The sequence below is a fragment of the Papio anubis genome, chromosome 2 (assembly GCF_008728515.1).
Source record: "Papio anubis isolate 15944 chromosome 2, Panubis1.0, whole genome shotgun sequence".
In the NCBI taxonomy this organism is placed as follows: Eukaryota; Metazoa; Chordata; class Mammalia; order Primates; family Cercopithecidae; genus Papio; species Papio anubis.
This window is the reverse complement of record NC_044977.1, coordinates 55523128-55541774: the sequence shown is the minus strand read 5'-3', so window position 1 is coordinate 55541774 and position 18647 is coordinate 55523128. Positions and strand designations below refer to the sequence as shown.

Genomic DNA, 18647 nt, shown 5'->3' with positions numbered 1-18647 from the left:
TAATCCACGAATTGTGCAGCCTGACATATTCTAAAATGTAACTCAGAAAACAGAGTCTTGTGAGCCGGTCCACGAAAAAGATCTACACAATCAAGTAAGTTTGAGGAAACTCCAAGGGCCCTACTCAGCGATTCACACTTAACACAAGCAAGATTCTCAGAAGTCCTGAGGGAAGCAGGCTTATTTCACTCTGTTTATTCTAGAACTTCCAAAATCTATTAGAGCACACAACTACTTTTTTTTCATCCAACACCTCTTTACATCCAATTTAATGGAATACTCTTAGGGAACATTATCCCAAACATAAACTAGCATAATAGCGAATAGAGTTAAAGTGCCATTACTAGCCAGCCAAGATGTTTTATGAACACCAACAAGCCATCAAGAATGAATCTTTTCCAAGTGAAATCAAGCCCAAGACAGCTTCCTGGGCCCTGTATTAAGCCAGAAGTTCTCAAGCTCAGCACCTGTAAAAAGTCAACCCCATCCCCTTCCTAATAGCTGTGAAGGAAAGGACTCCATTTCAGGAAGCAACCTAAACGCATCCCCTCCTCACCTCACCAATCCTTACCCTGCTAGACACCCTTGCCTCATCTTTCTTTCCAAGGTACTACTCAGCTCTGCCTCCCCAGGCAACCATCACACACCAGAACAATTCGACTCAGTAAAATGTATGGATCACCAACTAGATGGTGGGAACTACGCTACAGCGATGAACCAAGCAGATCAACCTTCCACCGTCATGGAGAAACGGTCTAAAAGTAATCTGAAAGCCAGAGCCCCTCTCCAATCATAACTTCCACATCTGAAAAACAAATAGAGTTGGACTAGAAGACACCTACAATTTCTGGTTCCGTATTTCCAGGTTGGTGGCGGAGCGGGCTGGCTGGCGAGAGGTAGATCTGGCAGCCTGCATCACAGCCGTGCAGGGGCTTTTGCAGTGGACACTTTCCCAAAGGTGACTTCCCGGGGTGGGATTGAAGGGATCTGACAACACCGCGGTGGCATCAAGTGCAAACTAGGAGAGGCTGGATTAGCAGGAGGGTGGAAGTGTCGGGAAGGGAAGGAAGTCAAAGGTTAAGACCCACCCCAGACTTCCCCCACTGAAGGAACCCCCGGGTTGCAGATCCTTGTTGCCTTGGCATGCATGTTGCTTTCCTGCAGCCTGGAAAGTGAGGAAGATGCTGATTTAAAGCTAGATCTGCCACTGTTCACTGTGTAATCCAGTGCAATTTGTTTTATTTCTCTGAACTTCAGCCTTTAATCTATAAAATGAAAATAATGACTACCTCACAGAGTTACAGGGATCACAAAATGAGATACTCCATATATGACTGAGACATAGAAGCTAAAAAAAAAAATGAATTACCTCCCACTGCTACATAAAGCTATATAGCCTGAAGCATGGCTTACAAAGTCACTGAATGAATGAATAATAGGAGTTTCTGGAAAGGAAAGGTTATCCCCAACATATAAACTCTAGTAGTAAAAACTCCAAAAATGGCTAATATGAACTCTCAGATCCATTAATTTCCCCAGACCAGGAGGGGCCTGGAAGGAAGTGCTCCCTAGACCACATCCCACTGAGACGGCTGTCAACATGACAGTTTTCACCAAATCTCCACTAAGAAACATCTCCTCTACCAAGGATATACAAGGAAATCGAGCAAACCATTAAGAATATTTCCTCTCCCAGTGAAACCTCTACTTTCAACAGAATAGGAAGTGTGGATGTTATTATGAGCTGAATGTTTATGTCCCCCCAAAATGCATATGTTGAAGCCCTAACCCCAATGTGATGGTATTTGCAGGTGGAGCTTTGGGGAGGTGATTAAGGTTAGATAAGATCATGATGGGTCCCTCGTGATGGTATTAGTGCCCTTATAAGAAGAGGAAGAAAGCCAACCGGGCACAGTGGCTCATTCCTGTAATAATGCACTTTGGGAAGTCAAGACGGGTGGATTGCTTGAGCTCAGGAGTTCGAGACCAGCCTGGGCAACATGGTGAGACCCCACCCCTACCAAAAACACAAAAAAAGAGCCAGGCATGGAGGTGTGCACCTACGGTGCCAACTACTTGGGAGGCTGAGGTGGGAGGATCACTTGAGCCCAGGCGGTGGAGGTTACAGTGAGCTGAGGTCACACCACTGCACTCTAGCCTAGGTGACAGAATGACACCCTAATTCAAAAAAAAAGAGGAAGGTGAGAAAGGGAGAGATTTCTCTCTCTCCATAAGCATACACTAAGGAAAGGCCAGATGAGCATATGGCTAAAAGGCAACTATCTACAAGCCAGGATGCAAGCCCTCACCAGGAACTGAACTTGCCAACACCTTGATCTTGGACTTCCCAACCTCCAGAATTCTGAGAAGTAAATAAAAGCCACCCAGGCTATGGCATTTTGTTATAGCAGCCCAAGCCAACTAAGATGGATATCAAAGAAAAAACCTAAGGCCAGGCACAGTGGCTCACGCCTGAAATCCCAGTACTTTGGGAGGCTGAAGTGAGCAGATCACCTGAGGTAAGGAGTTTGAGACCAGCCTGGGCAACATGGTGAAACTCCTTCTCTACTGAAAATGCAAAAATTAGCTGGGCATGGTGACAAGTGCCTGTAAACTCGAGAGGCTGAGGAGGGAGAATTGATTGAACCCAGAAGGTGGAGGTTGCAGTGAGCCAAGATCACACCACTGCACTCCAGGCTGGAAGACAGAGTGAGATTCCATCTAAAAAAACAAACAAACAAACAAACAAATATTGAGCTATGAGTTATAAGATTGAAACTTTTGGCCAGGCGCGGTGGCTCAAACCTGTAATCCCAGCACTTTGGGAGGCCGAGATGGGCGGATCATGAGGTCAGGAGATTGAGACCATCCTGGCTAACACAGTGAAACCCTGTCTCTACTAAAAAATACAAAAAACTAGCCAGGCAAGGTGGTGGGCGCCTGTAGTCCCAGCTACTCGGGAGGCTGAGGCAGGAGAATGGCATAAACCCCGGAGGCGGAGCTTGCAGTGAGCTGAGATCCGGCCACTGCACTCCAGCCTGGGCAACAGAGCCAGACTCCATCTCAAAAAAAAAAAAAAAATTGAAACTTTTTCTTTTTTTGAGACAGCCTCATTCTGTCACCCAAGCCGGAGTACAGTGGTATGATCATGGCTGACTGCAGCCTTGAACTCCTGGGCTCAAATAATCGTCCCACCTCAACCTCCTGAGTAGTTGGGATTACAGGCATGTATCACCAGGCCTGGCTAATTTTTGTATTTTTTGTAGAGACAGGGTTTTGCCATGTTGCCCAGGCTAGTCTCAAACTCCTAGGCTCAAGTGATCCACCCATCTTGGCCTCCCGAAGTGCTGGGATTACAGGCGTGAACCACTGAGCCCAGCCTAAACTTGTTTTAGTAACTTATCAGCCACTCCTTCAACCAACCACATGCCAAGCACGTTGGGGAAACAAAGATGACCATAAGCCTCTCTGCCCTCAAGAGTTCGTGACCAAAGACCTAAACATAAAATTTCAATTAAGGATTATAAGGTTTGGAATAGAGGGGGAGTTATGAGGGGAACCACTAATTCTGCCTAGGAAAGTTAGGAAGGCATAGTGGAAGAAGGCATCATTTGAGTAGACATTGTAGGGCGATCAGAAGTATTTGAGGCAAATAAGAGTGGGAGGCAGGGGTTAAGGAGAGTAAAGGCACAAATGGGAAAGATCTGGAGGAGGGGAAGGGTATGGAGGATTAGAGAAAAGGGATTGGTTGCCAGGCGTGGTGGCTCACTTCTGTAATCCCAGCATTTTGGGAGGTCCAGTCATGCAGATCACTTGAGGTCAGAAGTTCAAGTCCAGCCTGGCCAACATGGTGAAACACTGTCTCTCCTGAAAATACAAAAATTTGCCAGGCATAGTGATGCGTGCCTGTAATCTCAACTACTCGGGAGGCTGAGGCACAAGAACTGCTTGAACTCGGGAGGCAGAGGTTATAGTGAGCCAAGATTGTGTCACTGCACTCCAGCCTGGGTGACAGAGACAGATTCTGTCTAAAAAAAAAAAAAAATTAAGAGAGAGAGAGAGAAAAAAAAATTAAAAACGGACTGGTCTTTTGCGTTTATAAGAGTACAAGCCTATCACAGAGAAAATGACTGAAGACGAAACAGGAAAATTGGCTGAGGCCCCTCACCAAGGCCTTGTGCAGACTTCAACTTGTAGACCAGATTTTGGAAACTGGTGGCCCAACAGGCTAAAACTGTTCTACCAACATGTTTGTTCAGAAAGCATAGTGTTTTTAAATTTTTAAGCCACCATTTAAAAATCAAGAGACTTTGCTTAAAAATCCAGATTCCCTTGAAACACTGAAGGAACTGACCTTTCTGGGCTCACATTCCTGCCTAGGAAGGGCAGGCTGGAGCAGCAGCTGCTTTCTCTAGATGAACTCCCCACTTGGCCACAGTCCCCACTACTCCCCACTGTTTGCCCAATCCAGCCTGCTTTCTTCATTTAATCCTGTTGAAATCAGCGAGCATTCCTAAGGTGGTCTTCTAATCACTGTATGATATACGCTCTAAGATTCAGCTCATTCTGGTTCTCGAAGTTTTTTGTGTTTGGGATTTTTTTATTTCTTTCTCTCATTTTTATCACCATATTCCAAGAAAACTCTTAGAAAGCAAAGAATGTATCATATACTTTGTGTCTCTCACAATACTCAGCACAAGACTAGGTACAATGTAGATAATCAACTTTTGTTGAATTAATCCAGAAATGAATGGATAAATACATGCCCCTCTGTGGTCATCCTCCGTACCTGCCCTTCTTCCTCAAAACGCTAGACTTTTGCTACTAAGAAGATGGATGAATATGTACCAAAAAATAATAATAATAATAAAGCACCAAAGTCAATCATTGCAATTCTGTTTCAATTTTCTATCAGGTTGCAATGGAAATAGGAACTCTGAATAAATGCAGAACTGATCATCATGTCTGGCAGCAAGATGAATTAGAGCCCCGGGATACTGAGAAAGCCTGCAAATAAGATCACCGAATTTTATCAGTGATCTTTGAGGGAATTGTAGAGAATAGGATAGATGCCAAAAAGCTGAAGTCTGGCAAATGTTCTGATTTTCAAAAGGGGAAAAAAGTTATGGTTTGCCAGTTCCAGACTAGATAATATGATATCACTCCCGGCAAGGTTCTTAAACACATTTGTTAAGGACACTTATGAGCACCTAGGACAGGAAGTAATGTCCATTTGGCACCAGCATGGGCTCACGAAGAACAAGTCACGTTAAATTCATTTCATTTTCTTCTCTCTGACAAGGCTCCTAGGCTAATGTATTGGAGAAACACAGCAGACATAATATACATGGTGCACTGAGGGGTCGAGCAGCACCAAAGGCTAATTCAACCCTTGGGTTATATTAATAGTAGTATTGCAGACAGCAGAAAGGAGGTGATAGTTGTTTTCTGTCTTTGGCCACATCTAAAGAATCACATTAAGAACTCAGTGCCCCTCTTGAAATAGGATACTGATAATAAAATCTTTTGGAGGTCCTTTCGGCAAAACCTCTTTAAAAACATAACGCTTTCTTCCAGATTTCTGGCATCTGGTGAAAAATTGAAAAATCTGGCTGGACCTACATTCCTAAATAGCAATAACTGGTTGAACCTAAGTAGTGATTGCCCATTTAGACAGGACATGTACTCTAAAGTCCGTCATAATCATCACCACCCCCTCTTCTACTGCCTGCACTGAGGTGGTGGGCCAGCTGCCACAAATCGTTTCACATGGCCACCTTTATCCATTTATTCTATCTGCCAAGCACCCAACGACATTGAAGTTTGCAACCCAGGATGCAGCAGAGCCAAAGGAAAGTGGAGACGGTAAGTGGTAATGAACCATCCTATTATATGAGGATAATCATTGTCAGGGGCTATATACCCAGGCTTCACACACCCAGTGGGCAATCCAAGGGAAGACACATCTGTCTTATTATATGAAGTCCAAAGGGAAAGGAACTATAGAACCAGTAAGTAGATGAGAGACATATTTAATGCAACATAAGAAAAAATGCTTACAAGGGTCAGGCACCGTGGCTCACACCTGTGATCCTAGCACTTTGGGAGGCCAAGGCAGGTGGATCACTTAAAGCTAGGAGTTTGAGATCAGCCTGGCCAACATGGTGAAACCACGTCTCTACTAAAAATACAAAAATTGGCCACATGTGGTGGCACGTGCCTATAATGCCAGCTACTCGGGAGGCTGAGGGAGGAGAATCTCTTGAACCCAAGAGACGGAGGTTGCAGTGAGTCAAGATTATGTCACTACACTCCAGCCTGGACGACACAGAGAGACTCTGTCTCAAAAGAAAAATGAAAAAATGCTTACAAGAGCCAGAGCTGTCCAAAGATGACAGACTACGTGGGCTTGGGAGGTGGTGAGTTCCCCATCACTAGAAATGTGCAAGCATATGGTTTATTACTGCTTCAAAATCAAAGGGCTTCAAGTATCTGATGAGGCAAGAGAAGGCATGAATCTTTCTATTTTACAATAGAAAAAATACTGTTCTAAAACATTCCTTTTTGTTAGGTCTGTAAATTATTGAAAAAGAGATAAAAGGGAATAAGTCAACAAAGAACTCAGCACTGTTTTTAAAAATCAGAACTTCCCTTCACAAAATTCACAAAGCACAAAATCTGTCTGACTAGGTGGACTGTTTGCATCCCACTGGCCAGATGATTCCCAGGGAGAAAGGTAATTGGTCTCGGGCACTGTTTTTGGTGACTGGTCAAATGTTCTTCAGAGGCATGCAACAAAGGCAACAGGATGAAAGTAAGAGGGTAAACAATGGAACTCCATCAAGAAGCTGCCAGTCCCCCCACAAAACTGCCATCTGCTGCTGACATCAATCCTTCAAGGGGCAGCTTCGGGCAAACAATGTGTCAGGGAAAACAAGCCTGGGAGAAAATCGGCCTTGTGACCTTGGGCAAGTCATTTAACATTAACTGGGCCTCAGTTTCCTCATCTCTGAAACTGAGCTCACACTAACCCTCCTGTACATTGTGTGGGCCAAGAGTAAGTGATGTCTGGGAGTTAGCCATAGAAAATGCAGGGCCCTGAACACACATCAATAATTATGATGATGATTAACACACAGAATTTTAAAAGAAAAGATTCCAGAGGGTTTCAGGTACAGCCATATCCTGACCTGAATCTTGTGGGTGTCAATTCTAAAGGAATAACATGTAACTCCTTTAACCAGAATGCAAAGAAATTTAGTATTTGGAAGAGACAAGATCATTTGGACACATTTCCTGATGAAATGCCTGGTAATTGGTGCATTTCTGATAAAACTCATGGTACTTGCTGCTTAGTTGTTAAAATAAAAGATGAAAGGTAAAAAGCAAAAGGATCAGCTGGGCAATTAATGCCTAACTGGCCCTGAAGAAAAGTTTACTGGCCCAGTAGTAGCAATCCTTCCAAAATGAGATAAGCACATTTCCTATCAAGAAAATGATTATAAAACCTGAACTGTCCAAAACTCAACATCCCCTTCTCTCTCATGGCATTTTCATGGCAACCTTAATTTTTACAAAATAATAATAATTGGCCAAATTCATTTTATAAGACATAAACTCCCTAAAAAGAGTCTATTCAAAGATTGAAACTAGGCTTTAGTGTTGAGCAGTTGGGTGAATTCAAATCTCTGACCAATAAAAGGCTTATTTCTACATTTTCAGCAAGGCTGAGACATCACAAGTCACTGTTTTCCACACTGAACTGAAAAACTGAAGACAGGAGACCAGGGAAGATCAGGGTTTTCTGCTCCTCTTGCCCTAGGATCTGCCCAGAGGTGATGAGCATGCTGGGTTTTTGACCAGAACTAAAAGGCAAAAAGACTGTTGGTGAGACTGGAAAAGAAACAGAGCCCTCCCGCCGTGGCTGCTCCACTCCCAAAGTTTCCCAAGCATCTGAAGCGTGTAGGGCAGCTGCGGTGCCCGGACTTCCTGCTGCTTTTAAGGAGGCCACCCAGCTCCCTGGGTCATTGAGTCTTCAGCTGCAGCAGCGCCCAGAAGCAGGCGTGGCAACCTCAGGTCACTTGAGCCCCAAATACCCAACTTGCTCAACAGCCTGTGCATAACCTCAAAGATAGGGCTCAAGGTCCACTGAAGATGTATTTTGTCCTTACTCTTTCTAGGAGAGGCCACAACACACCCGGTGTCGCAGCAAGGAGAGCCACGAGCAGAAAGAAGACGGACGCCAGGAGGCACGGGCCCAGGCTTCCCACAGGGCACATCCTCAGAGAAAGGAGGAGCATGGTGGATGGAGCTCTTAGATTTTCCTTGCCAAAGCTAAGCCTAGAACGCGTAGTGGTGGGAGAAGCCCCAGTCTGGCCTGAATGAGGATGCGGCAAGCCTGCATTTAGCCATGCAATTGTGTTCGCTTTCCTTTTTCGCCTAGCTAGCGTGGATTTAGGGAGCGGCTTCTGAAAGAAGTATACACCCGGTGGCACAGAAGCTGCAACCAGCAGCCAGAGGTCATCTCGCCCTCCCGGCAGGCTTCTTCTGGAACCCCAGAAGCTAGGCAGCACCGACCAGCCCAAACGGCATGCTGAGGTGTTGGCTTTGAATGAAAGCTGATGACCCTAAACACCAGGGCACAGAGTGATTGGGCTGCACACCGCGAGATAATACATTTTCTGCACCAAGCTCCCTCTTTATGCCTAAATGCCTGCATTAGTCTGGATCAATATGCCCCATAACAGTTAATCCATGGCAACCCAGGCCAGCCCAGAGACACCGACAAAGAAGTGCCGCCCAGGGATGCTGCCTCGCTATGTACATGCATGTGAATTCCAGCCCAGAGAAAGAGGCGGAGGCAAAACCACCACCACCAACAGAAACCAAAAAGGGGGAGGAAAAAAGAGCAGATGGTAAAAAATATACCCCAATATTAAAGGGCTTTTACCGTGGCAGGGAAGGGGTGGAGGTAATGACTATCAAAATGGCCTTAGAGTGACATGTCACCGCCAAGATGATGGAGTATCGGCGACACTCCTAAAGTCAGGCATAGGATCCTCTCACACACCTGCAATGCAGAGACTGCTGCCCATTCCATAATCCACACTCCCAGCCCCAGCGCTATCTGCAGTTGAAACCAGTCCGGACTTGTGCGGCTGCCACTGTTCCTCCTCACAAAAAGATTACTGATGCATAACATTTCATAATGGCAGAAAGGAAAACGGGGGGCCGTGGGGGGTGGGAACCAGAATAAGAGAAAAACAAAAGGGGAGGAGAAGGAAAACTCTCCCAGCCCGCATCTCACCTTTTATTTGGGCTTCATATTCAGCAATGATCTCTTTGTCTTTCTTGAACTTAGTTTGAGATGACATCTTCCAACGTGGCCAAAGGAACTGACAGGCTGTTTGATTTATTTCTCCTTTTCTTTTCGAGTCCTCTCTCAAGCCCTGGTAATCACACAGCTCTGGTCGATTTCACAGGTTTAGGGACTAATCTCTTTCACTTGGCTGCAGAGCAGGGAGAAAAATCCTTCTCCGTCTGGGAGGAAAAATCTCTTTACTTGCCGAGAAATGGCTCTAGTAGCTTGCTCTGGTCAGCTCCTCTTGCAAAAGAAGAATCACCCTAGGAGCACAGTAACCTGCCCCAGATTTTCAAAGATTTTCTTCCAAAAATAATAATAATAATAACAACCAAGAGCACTCATACACACATGCACACATACACACACTCACGCGTGCACAGGCACACTCACCGGGACACGCACACAGTTGTGCTGTGCACACAGGCATACACACACACCCTCACACGCACACACACTCGCTGGATCACTCACACACACACATCCACGAGAGGCGCGGCGCCTCCTCGGTCCTGCAGCCAGCCCCGGGCTCGCTTTTGAAGGCTCTGCTAAGTCGATGGTCAGGTTGCCAAAGGGCCGGTCATCTCGCATCCTCCCTCCCTTTGGTGCCTCTGGTCTGATGTCCAGTGAGGATCAAAGCCAGGAGAGCGAGATGGAAGTTTTCCTGCTGCAAGGCTTAAGCTCCGATGAACCCAAGGCTGGACTGCTCACCCTGCAGGGCTGGCTGAGCTCTCCCCCACTGCTCACGTCACTAGACTCCGCCTCCCGGATTTTATAACAACTGACACATTGTAGCCTACAGGAGAGCAGAACTCACTGCAAGCAAAAAGGGGAAGAAACGCTCACAAAAGGGAAGGCAGCAGGAAAAATAATCGGGTTGGTAAGTCTTGAGAGGCTTCTGCAAACTCCAAACGTTAGCACTTGGGTTAGGGATTTTTCTTCCAAAAACTTAAGATCCTCCCTTTTTTTGCATTGTGCAATTTAATTCAATTTCTGGAATCCACAGCTATATGATGGTTTGTCACTCTGCTGGGAGAGTCTAGCAGAGGGCCTGACCCATGTAGGAAAAAGCATCAATATTTGTTGAGCAGTTACTTGGTGGCAGAGACAACGCCAGGAGTTAAAGGCATGCAGCTTAGCAAAGCCATGCAGAGCAGGCACACTGGAGGCAGAACAGCTGGGCCACTGGCTTGTGGGGCTCTGGGCAAATTCCTAAGTCAGACTGAGCCTCAGTTTCCTGGACAGTAAAATCAGATCTCTTTGGAGGCTTTGTTATTCATTCTTTCAACAGATATTTGCTGAATGCTTACTATAGGTCTAGCACCGTTCTGGGTACAGCAATGATCAGAACTGGCACACACAAAAATCCCTGACCTTCTGAAGCTCCCGGGGCTCCACATCACACAACTCCAGGAGTTTCCACCATTCATGCTAATATTCTTAGTAAAAAGCACCGCTGGAGTAGAATGCATTGTGAATGGTGCCCCCTGGAGTTGTACGAGGCAAGAGGCCCTGGGAGAGGAAGACCAAAAATAAGCATAATAAGTATATTATATAATATCATACAAAATGTAAAGAACTATGGGAAAAAAATATTGCAGGTTAAGGGACATCAGGAATGAGAGGAGCTCTTGAAAAGATCAAAGAAGAATGCAAAGCTAAGCTTAGCACACTGTCTGGTGCATAGTAAGCACTCAGTAAACAGTAGCAATTGTTATTACCCTTTTATATCCCCCAACAACCCAACAACAAAGGTATAAGCACCACCCTTTCACAGACAAAGGAGCAGAGGCTTGGATATGGGAAGTGACTTACTCAAGGTCACCAGCCTTCCAACTCAGGCTCAAAGTCTCCTGCATCCTACAAGGGGGACCAAACCCATTTCATGTGGACTTAAGGTAGAATAAGATTCATTCTGTAAAAATTGAATCAAGCACTTAAGAGTCGCTGACCACTGGAATTTCATATGCTAAGATTGTCACTAACATGTATTGGCCCCTGAGTGTCCCCTGAGATAAATGTTCCCAAATTTCTCAAAATAGGTATAGTCTTCCATTTGCTTTTATCTGAGTATATAATCAGTGATTTGGTTTGGGCTCAGAAATGAATAGGTTCTCCATGTTGGTCCATCGAGGCTTCCTGGAGGACTTCATTGGGTGTCCCTAGGCAGCTTCATTGGGTGTCCCTAGGCAGGCATGGCAAGGGGAGTGAGGCGGGGCAGGATGTTCTCCTGGAGCACGCAGCGTGAGCTGGGGCCCACAGGTGGCAAAGCACAAGACCTGCTTGGAGCAACCACAGGGAGAAGTCCAACTGGTGAATCACGGGGCTTATTATAGCCTCGTGCCCGGAGGCAGGAGGTCACCAAGTTCAGAAATAGATGCCACTGGCCCGCAGCCCTTGCCGTCACCCCACTGCTTCACACTTCCTCTGGACATGTTCAGGCCCTTTGCTATCCTCTTCTAACTAGTTCAAACCTGCAAAAAAACCCACGTCACCTGAGAAAGATAGGCACAGAGATTAACATCCCTGCTGCAAGCCTAGATTCTTCAAGAAAAATGAGAGTTAAAACCATACGCCTTGGAGTGCGACAGACTGGATTCTCTCCTGGCTTTGCCACAAGCCTTGAGCTCATGAGAACTTGAGCAAGTGGCTCAACCTACTTGTGTGCCCACTGGTGGCAGGAACTCAGTAAATGTCAGCTATTTTCACCATTATTAAAATTTAAAATCCACAAATAGTTCTAGGAGACCCATGTGTAGGGTTCTGAGCCACGGAAATGTCACAGAAATGTCACAAAAAGCCACATAAAACCGAGGCCCAAGATGGTGCAGCGCTCTGAGGTGACACCTGACAGAGGCTGGGGTTTGGAGGAAGTCAGATGGTGGTTTACCGTGTGGCTTTACTATGCACCAGCTGTGTGGAGGGCTCATGGAGGAATACACCTTCTCTGAGTCTTGGTTTCCTCATCTGTCGTAGGATAGTGATCCACCCATGGCACACGATCCAACATGATCATGGATTTAAAGTGCCTGGCATAGAGCAGAAGTCTCACGGACACAATTTCTTTTTTAGGGCTGTTGAAATGTGGTCCTCAATGTTGGAGGTGGGATCTGGTGGGCTAGTGTTTGGATCATGCGGGTGGATCCCTCAGGAATGGCTTGGTGCCCACCCCACGGTAATGGGTTCACAAGAGATCTGGTTGTTGAAGAGTCTGAGACCTCGTTCCTCTTCCTTGCTCCCTCTCTCACCATGTGGTATGCCTGCACCTTCCACCATGATTGGAAGCTTCCTGAGGCCTCACCAGAAGCCAAGCAGATGCTGGTGTTATGTTGGTATAGCCTGCAGAACCATGAGCCTAATAAAACTCTTTTTTTTTCTTCTCAAGATGGGGTCTCACCATGTTGGGCAGGCTAGTCTCAAGCAATTCTCCCACCTCAGCCTCCCGAAGTGCTGGGATTGCAGAGTGAGCCACCACACCCAACCAAATAAAACTTTTTTCTTTAATTACCCAGCCCCAGGTATTCCTTTACCGCAATGCAAAATGGACTAAATCAGGGCCCAGCCAAGCTGAACCTAGAACTATAGCTTGGGCTCCACAGATACCCAGATTGGAAAAAGGAAGAGAGGAAAAAAAAGAGGAAAAGGTCGGTGTCCCCTGAAAATCCATCACCACACACAATGAACCCACATCATCTGGAATCTTCTATCCCCAAGAAGACGTGGGTGTGACCTGGGCAGGCCCCGAGCACCAGGTGCTCATCCTTCCAGTCCTCCCCACAGCTCACCCCAGCCCTCCTGCCCTCCTGTGACTACTCCTCTGCGAAGCCGCTTTTCTCTTGCTGTCTGAGAACCAACTGCTATTCCCAATGTTTACTCTTCACGTAGTAGTAACAGAAACCAAATTTGTCCCCAAATAAATGTGGTAGGTGTGAGGGGAGGGCCTCTATCATGTGATTTGATCTATGCCACCCACTAAGGACAGAGGAGCCCCTGGAAGTGTTTATTCCATTTCCTTGGGGGTCACCTCCTGAATTCTTTTAGATATTCCCGAATGATACTGATAGCTAGGATGTATCAAGTTCTCTCTCCACACAAGCACAGGGCCAAGCACTCTATGTAGATTTTATCATTGATTTTTTTGCTACAGCCCCATGAGTCCAGTGTTGTAAATCATCCTTGTTTTCAAGTTGGGTAAACAGAGGCCCAGAGCAGTGAAGCAAGTTGCCCAAGATCATAAAGCTAGCCAGTAACTTAATTGCACTGAAGCCCAGGTCTGACTCATAGCAGAGCCCAAGGACTTAAACAGTGCACGATTCTATCCTGGAGGAATCAGCATAGGAATAATTGCTATCAAGGAATAACCTGTTTTTTTCATTCCCTATAATTACATTGTTTCAATACAGAGTTCAACATAAAGTTTTCCATTTAAAAAAAGAATTTGGGGTTAAAAATATAAGGAAAACATGTCACAAGTGACCACTGGTGAGGCATAAATTACAATAATAGCTGAACAATGCAAAACTCACTGAACTGGTTTCTTTTCCTGGTAGAAAAAAAAAAGGCTTCATTTGAAGAAAAAGTGGCCAGAATAGTTTTTGGTTTAAGGTACTTTTATCTTTCTGGTCAAATATGAACACCTCCCCCTTGCCGAGATGACTAATTTTGTGACATTCTCCACGTTGCTACCAGCGAATGCCTCCTCGGGCAGCTCAGTGAAGAATTCTGCCCTTCAAGCCCCGCTCTGCAAAATGAAAGCAACAAGCAGAACTCAGCTAGTTGATGCCAGATTTTAATAGAATTAATAGTGATGACGACAACATGCCTAGTGTGTGTATATTGCTTTATATTTTGTGAAGCTCTTTCATATCATTTGTTGTTTGTGGTCCTCAAAATAACCCTGGGAGGGGACAGAATGGCAAGTAGGGCTGTTTTCAATCCCTGTTTCATTGCTAAGGAAATACATGGATAAGCAGAGGTTTTGATGGTACAGTTGTTTTATAACCTCAAGTGTAAGGATGACCTTTCCAACTGTGTCACAAAACCCATTCGCTGGAAAAGCTGACAAATTCAACTACAGAACAATACTTACAAAATTCTGCTTGACAAAAGCAAAGTCAAAGACCAATGGCAAGCTGAGAAACAATAGTTGCAAGACCTATCATAGGCCAAGGAATAATTTTTCTAATATCAATTCAAACAAATACTCATACGTGAATATTCACAGGAGCCCAATTCACAACAACCAAAAGATAGACACAACCCAAATGTCCATCAGTGATCAGTGGATGAATGGATAAACAAAACATGGTATATCCATATGCTGGAATATTACTCAGCCATAAAGAGAAGTGAAGTACCGATACATGCTACAGTATGGAGGAACCTTAAAAATAGTATGCTAAGTTAAAGAAATACACAGATTGTATGAGTCTATTTATATGAAATACCCAGAACAGATATATCCATAGAAAATTCCATCTCTATGGTCACAGAAGAGTGGTTGCCAGGGGCTAGAAAGAGAGACGACAGGCAGTAGCTGCCTAATACGAAGTACCAAGTTTATTTGGTGATCATTAAAATGTTTTGGGACTGGGAGAGTGGCTCACACCTGTAATCCCAGTACTTTGTGGAGCAAAGGCAGGAGGATCACTTGAGCTCAGGAGTTTGAGACCAATCTAGGAATCACAGAGAGACCTCTTCGCTACAAAAAAAAAAAAAAAAAATTAGCCAAGCATGGTGGTCCATGCTTGCGGTCCCAGCTAGTTGGGAGGCTGAGGTGGGAGAATGACTTGAGCCCAAGAGGTGGCAGGTGCAGTGAGCTGTGACAGCAGTTGCACCACTGCACTCCAGCCTGGGCAACAGAGCAAGGCTCTGAAAAAAGAAAGAAAGAAAGAGAGAGGAAAAGGAAGGAAGGAAGGAAGGAAGGAAGGAAGGAAGGAAGGAAGGAAGGAGAGAGAAAGAAAAGAAAGAAAGAAAGGAAAAGAAAGAGAGAGAGAAAGAAAAAGAAAAGAGAGAGAGAAGGAAAGAAGGAAAGAGAGAAAGAAAGAAAAAGAGAAAGAAAGAAGGAAGGAAGAGAAAAGAAAGGAAGAGAAAGAAGGAAGGAAGGAAAGAAAGAAAGAAGAAAGAAAGAAGGAGGGAGGAAGGAAAAAAGAAAGAGAAAGAGAAAGAAAGAAAGGAAGGAAGGGAGAGAGAGACAAAGAAAGAAAGGGAAAGAAAGAAAGGAAGGAAGGAAAGAAAGAAAGGTAGGTAGGTTTTGGAACTAGACAGAGGTGACAGTTGTACAACATTGTGAATGGACTAAATGCCACTGAATTGTACACTTTAAAATGGTAAACTTTATGTTATGTGAATTTGACCTCAACAAAAAATAACTACTAACAGAAAAGAAAGTTTCTACAAATCTATGAGAATAATGCCAACAACCCAGTAGAAAAATCAGTTAAAGATATAAACAGCAGCTCACAGAAAGGGGAATACACATGAAATGTTAGCCCACCTCACTCACAATGAACATAAGTCAGGCATGACTGGAAACACGGGCTCTAACAATGCCCACAGGACACTGTGTCTTCCTCCCACTCTCCATTCTGCCTCTGTATGGTGGCAGGCTCTCCCTGTAAGATGGCAAAGATGGCCCCCAAAACCCCCAAGCTTACATTCTCACAGGTTGGCAATCCCGGCAAGGAAGGCAAAGCCTCTCCCAGAAGTTCCAGCAAAAGTTTTGAAATGGTCAACTGGCCCCTGCTGTGGCCCCAGCTATCCCTGAACCAATCGCTGGAGCCAGGCGTGTTCTGCTTGGCCAGGCCTGGAGCGTGGGCTTGCCCTGGCATTTTGGGATGGGGTCAGTCCCAAACAATCCGGCCCTAAGAGGTGAGCCCCAGGAGCTCCCAAAGGAGGATCAGGGTGCTATTCCAGGAGGAGGAGGCTGGGCAAAGTCAACACACGTCTGCTACAAAAACAATGTGGAAAAGAAGGAAGATGGAGTAATAACAACTTGAAATTATCCAGCTTTGATGCTTATAAAGCATCTTCTCATTTAGTATCATGATCCTCATACAGTCCTTTGAGATAGGTTATATTTTTCCCATTTTACAGATGAGGAAATGAAGGCACAGGGAGGCTGAATGACTTTTCCAGCATCCCATGGCTCACAACAAATGGGAGAGCTGGGCAAGAAATCAAGACACCTGACCCTGCATCTGGTGTTTGTTCTTTCATCCACCCAGGTACCAGGCTCTACCGAGAGCACACAGGAACCTCATAGGCCTCACACATGCTCTGCTCATCAGTCCCCACTTCCTTAGGAAAGGATGGGAAATCAGTCTCTTGGCCATCAGGACCTGTCACTGAGCTGCTGGGCAATGCTGCAGAGGTCCTCTGGCTTTCCAAGAACATTCCCATTACTCAGCCCACCTGTCCCCGTGTGCATCCAAGGACTGAACAGCTTCAGTGACAGCAATTCACAGCTGAGCCCCAGATTCTAATTCTGCAAGAACAGAAGGAAAGACTTCAAACACCCAAGCCCTTGACTACATTGCTAGCAAAGTTTGCTCATTTCCAATGATGACAGGGAAGGCTTTAAATGTCTCCCACTGTGGAGGAGACCTCTGGCTCTGCAACTGCCTGGGAGAGTCTAGGTCCCTGATGGAAAGTTAGCTGGCCCTGTGGACATGCACCTAAACCACGTCTTAAAATCTAGCTTAAAGCTTACACTTTGAGAAGCAGAGTAACAAGAACAGATTCTAGAGCTGATATTTGCAGCATGGCTTCCACCAGCTTTAAGGGAACATTTGTTCCTCTGATGAAACCTTAGTCTGATGCACCTTTCCAGCCATTCACTCCCCATCCCTCATCCACTCCTCCCCAGGGGAGAAAAAGTGACTTAGCTGATTGGTAAATTTGGGAGAGACTAAGTTCACACATTAATCTTCTTTTCAGCTCTGCCTGCATTCTGCCCCTGTGGAGGAGACCTCTGGTTCTGCAACTGCCTGAGAGAGTCTAAGTTGGTGATGGAGACTTAGCTGGCCTGGTGGACACATACCTAAACCATGTCCTGCAATCTAGCTTAAAGTTTACACTTTAAGAAACAGAATAACAAGAATAGATTCTAGAGCTGAGTTTAAAGCCTGGCTCCACCACCAATGAGCTGTGTGACCCTGGGCAAGTTGTTAGCTGGCACCCAGTAAGTGCCACATAAGCATCTGTTAAATACAAATCTCCATATGTCTACTTCCTTTATCTATTTCTCAGTTAGTTCAGAACGTAAATGGGAAAGAAAGGTGTTATATATTGCACCTATGAAAGTCCAACACAAAAGAATTTACGCCTTATTTTTTTTAATTCTAAGGCATGGGATATGCAATGGATTGAATGCTTATGTCCCCCTAAAATTCATGGGTTGAAGTTCTTACTCTCGATGTGATGCTATTTGGAAATGGGTTTGTGGGAGGTAATTAGGGTTAAATGAGGTCATGAGGGTGGGGCCCTTACGATGGGATTAGTGCCCTTTGAAGGAAGACACCAAAGCAAGCTCTCTCTCTTTCTCTCTGCCCTATGAGGATACACTGAGAAGATGGTCATCTGAAAGCCAGGAAAAGAGACTGCACCAGAACCTGACCATGCTGGCACCCTAATCTCAGATTTCCACCCTCCAGAACTGTAAGAAAATACATTTCTGATTTTTAAGCCCCAAGTGTGTGGTATTTTATTATGGCACCCTGAGCTAACACACTCAGGTTAGGAAGCCTAAAGAATGGTTGTTTGAAAATAATAATAACAATGTGAAAAAGAAGGGCATAGGAAAAGAAAGTGGTCTGCCAAATGCTATGAATCATCTGATTTTTACGAATTCATTTACTCGCTCATTAACAAAATATATCTTTTTTTTTTTTTTTTAAGACAAAATCTCACTCTGTCATCCAGGCTGGAGTACAGTGGCACGATCTCGGCTCACTGCAACCTCCACCTCCCAGGTTCAAGGAATTCTCCTGCCTCAGCCTCCCGAGTAGCTGGGATTACAGGCACCCACCACCACACCTGGCTAATTTTTGTATTTTTAGTAGAGACGGGGTTTCACCATCTTGGTCAAGCTGGTCTCGAACTCCTGACCTTGTGATCCACCCGCCTTGGCCTCCCAAAGTGTTGGGATTATAGGCATGAGCCACCGTGCCTGGCCTGGACAAAATATATCTTAAGCACTTGGTATAGTCTAGGCATTGAGATACACACAATCATGAACTGGACAGAAATAGTCCCTACTGTTGCGAAGACCTCAGTTTAATGGAAG

General features: G+C 45.2%; 1 protein-coding gene across 8 annotated transcripts in view; it reads right to left on the bottom strand.

Annotated features, from left to right (window-relative positions):
* Positions 1–18647, bottom strand: part of SRGAP3 (SLIT-ROBO Rho GTPase activating protein 3) — a 315323-nt gene that overhangs the window by 255374 nt on the left and 41302 nt on the right. For 2 of the 8 annotated variants that reach the window (XR_643522.4, XM_009200280.4), the window contains exon 1: positions 9308–12603. The exons of 1 other annotated variant lie outside the window; for it this stretch is intronic. Coding sequence is in view for 6 of the 7 variants with exons in the window: in XM_009200280.4 (XP_009198544.2) it covers positions 9308–9374 (67 nt within the window). In the remaining variant the exon portion in view is untranslated. Of the gene's footprint in view, positions 1–9307; positions 12610–18647 lie in introns of those variants that run through there. 5 more of the 8 variants (XM_021933194.2, XM_021933197.2, XM_031663195.1 and 2 more) reach the window with 3 other exon arrangements.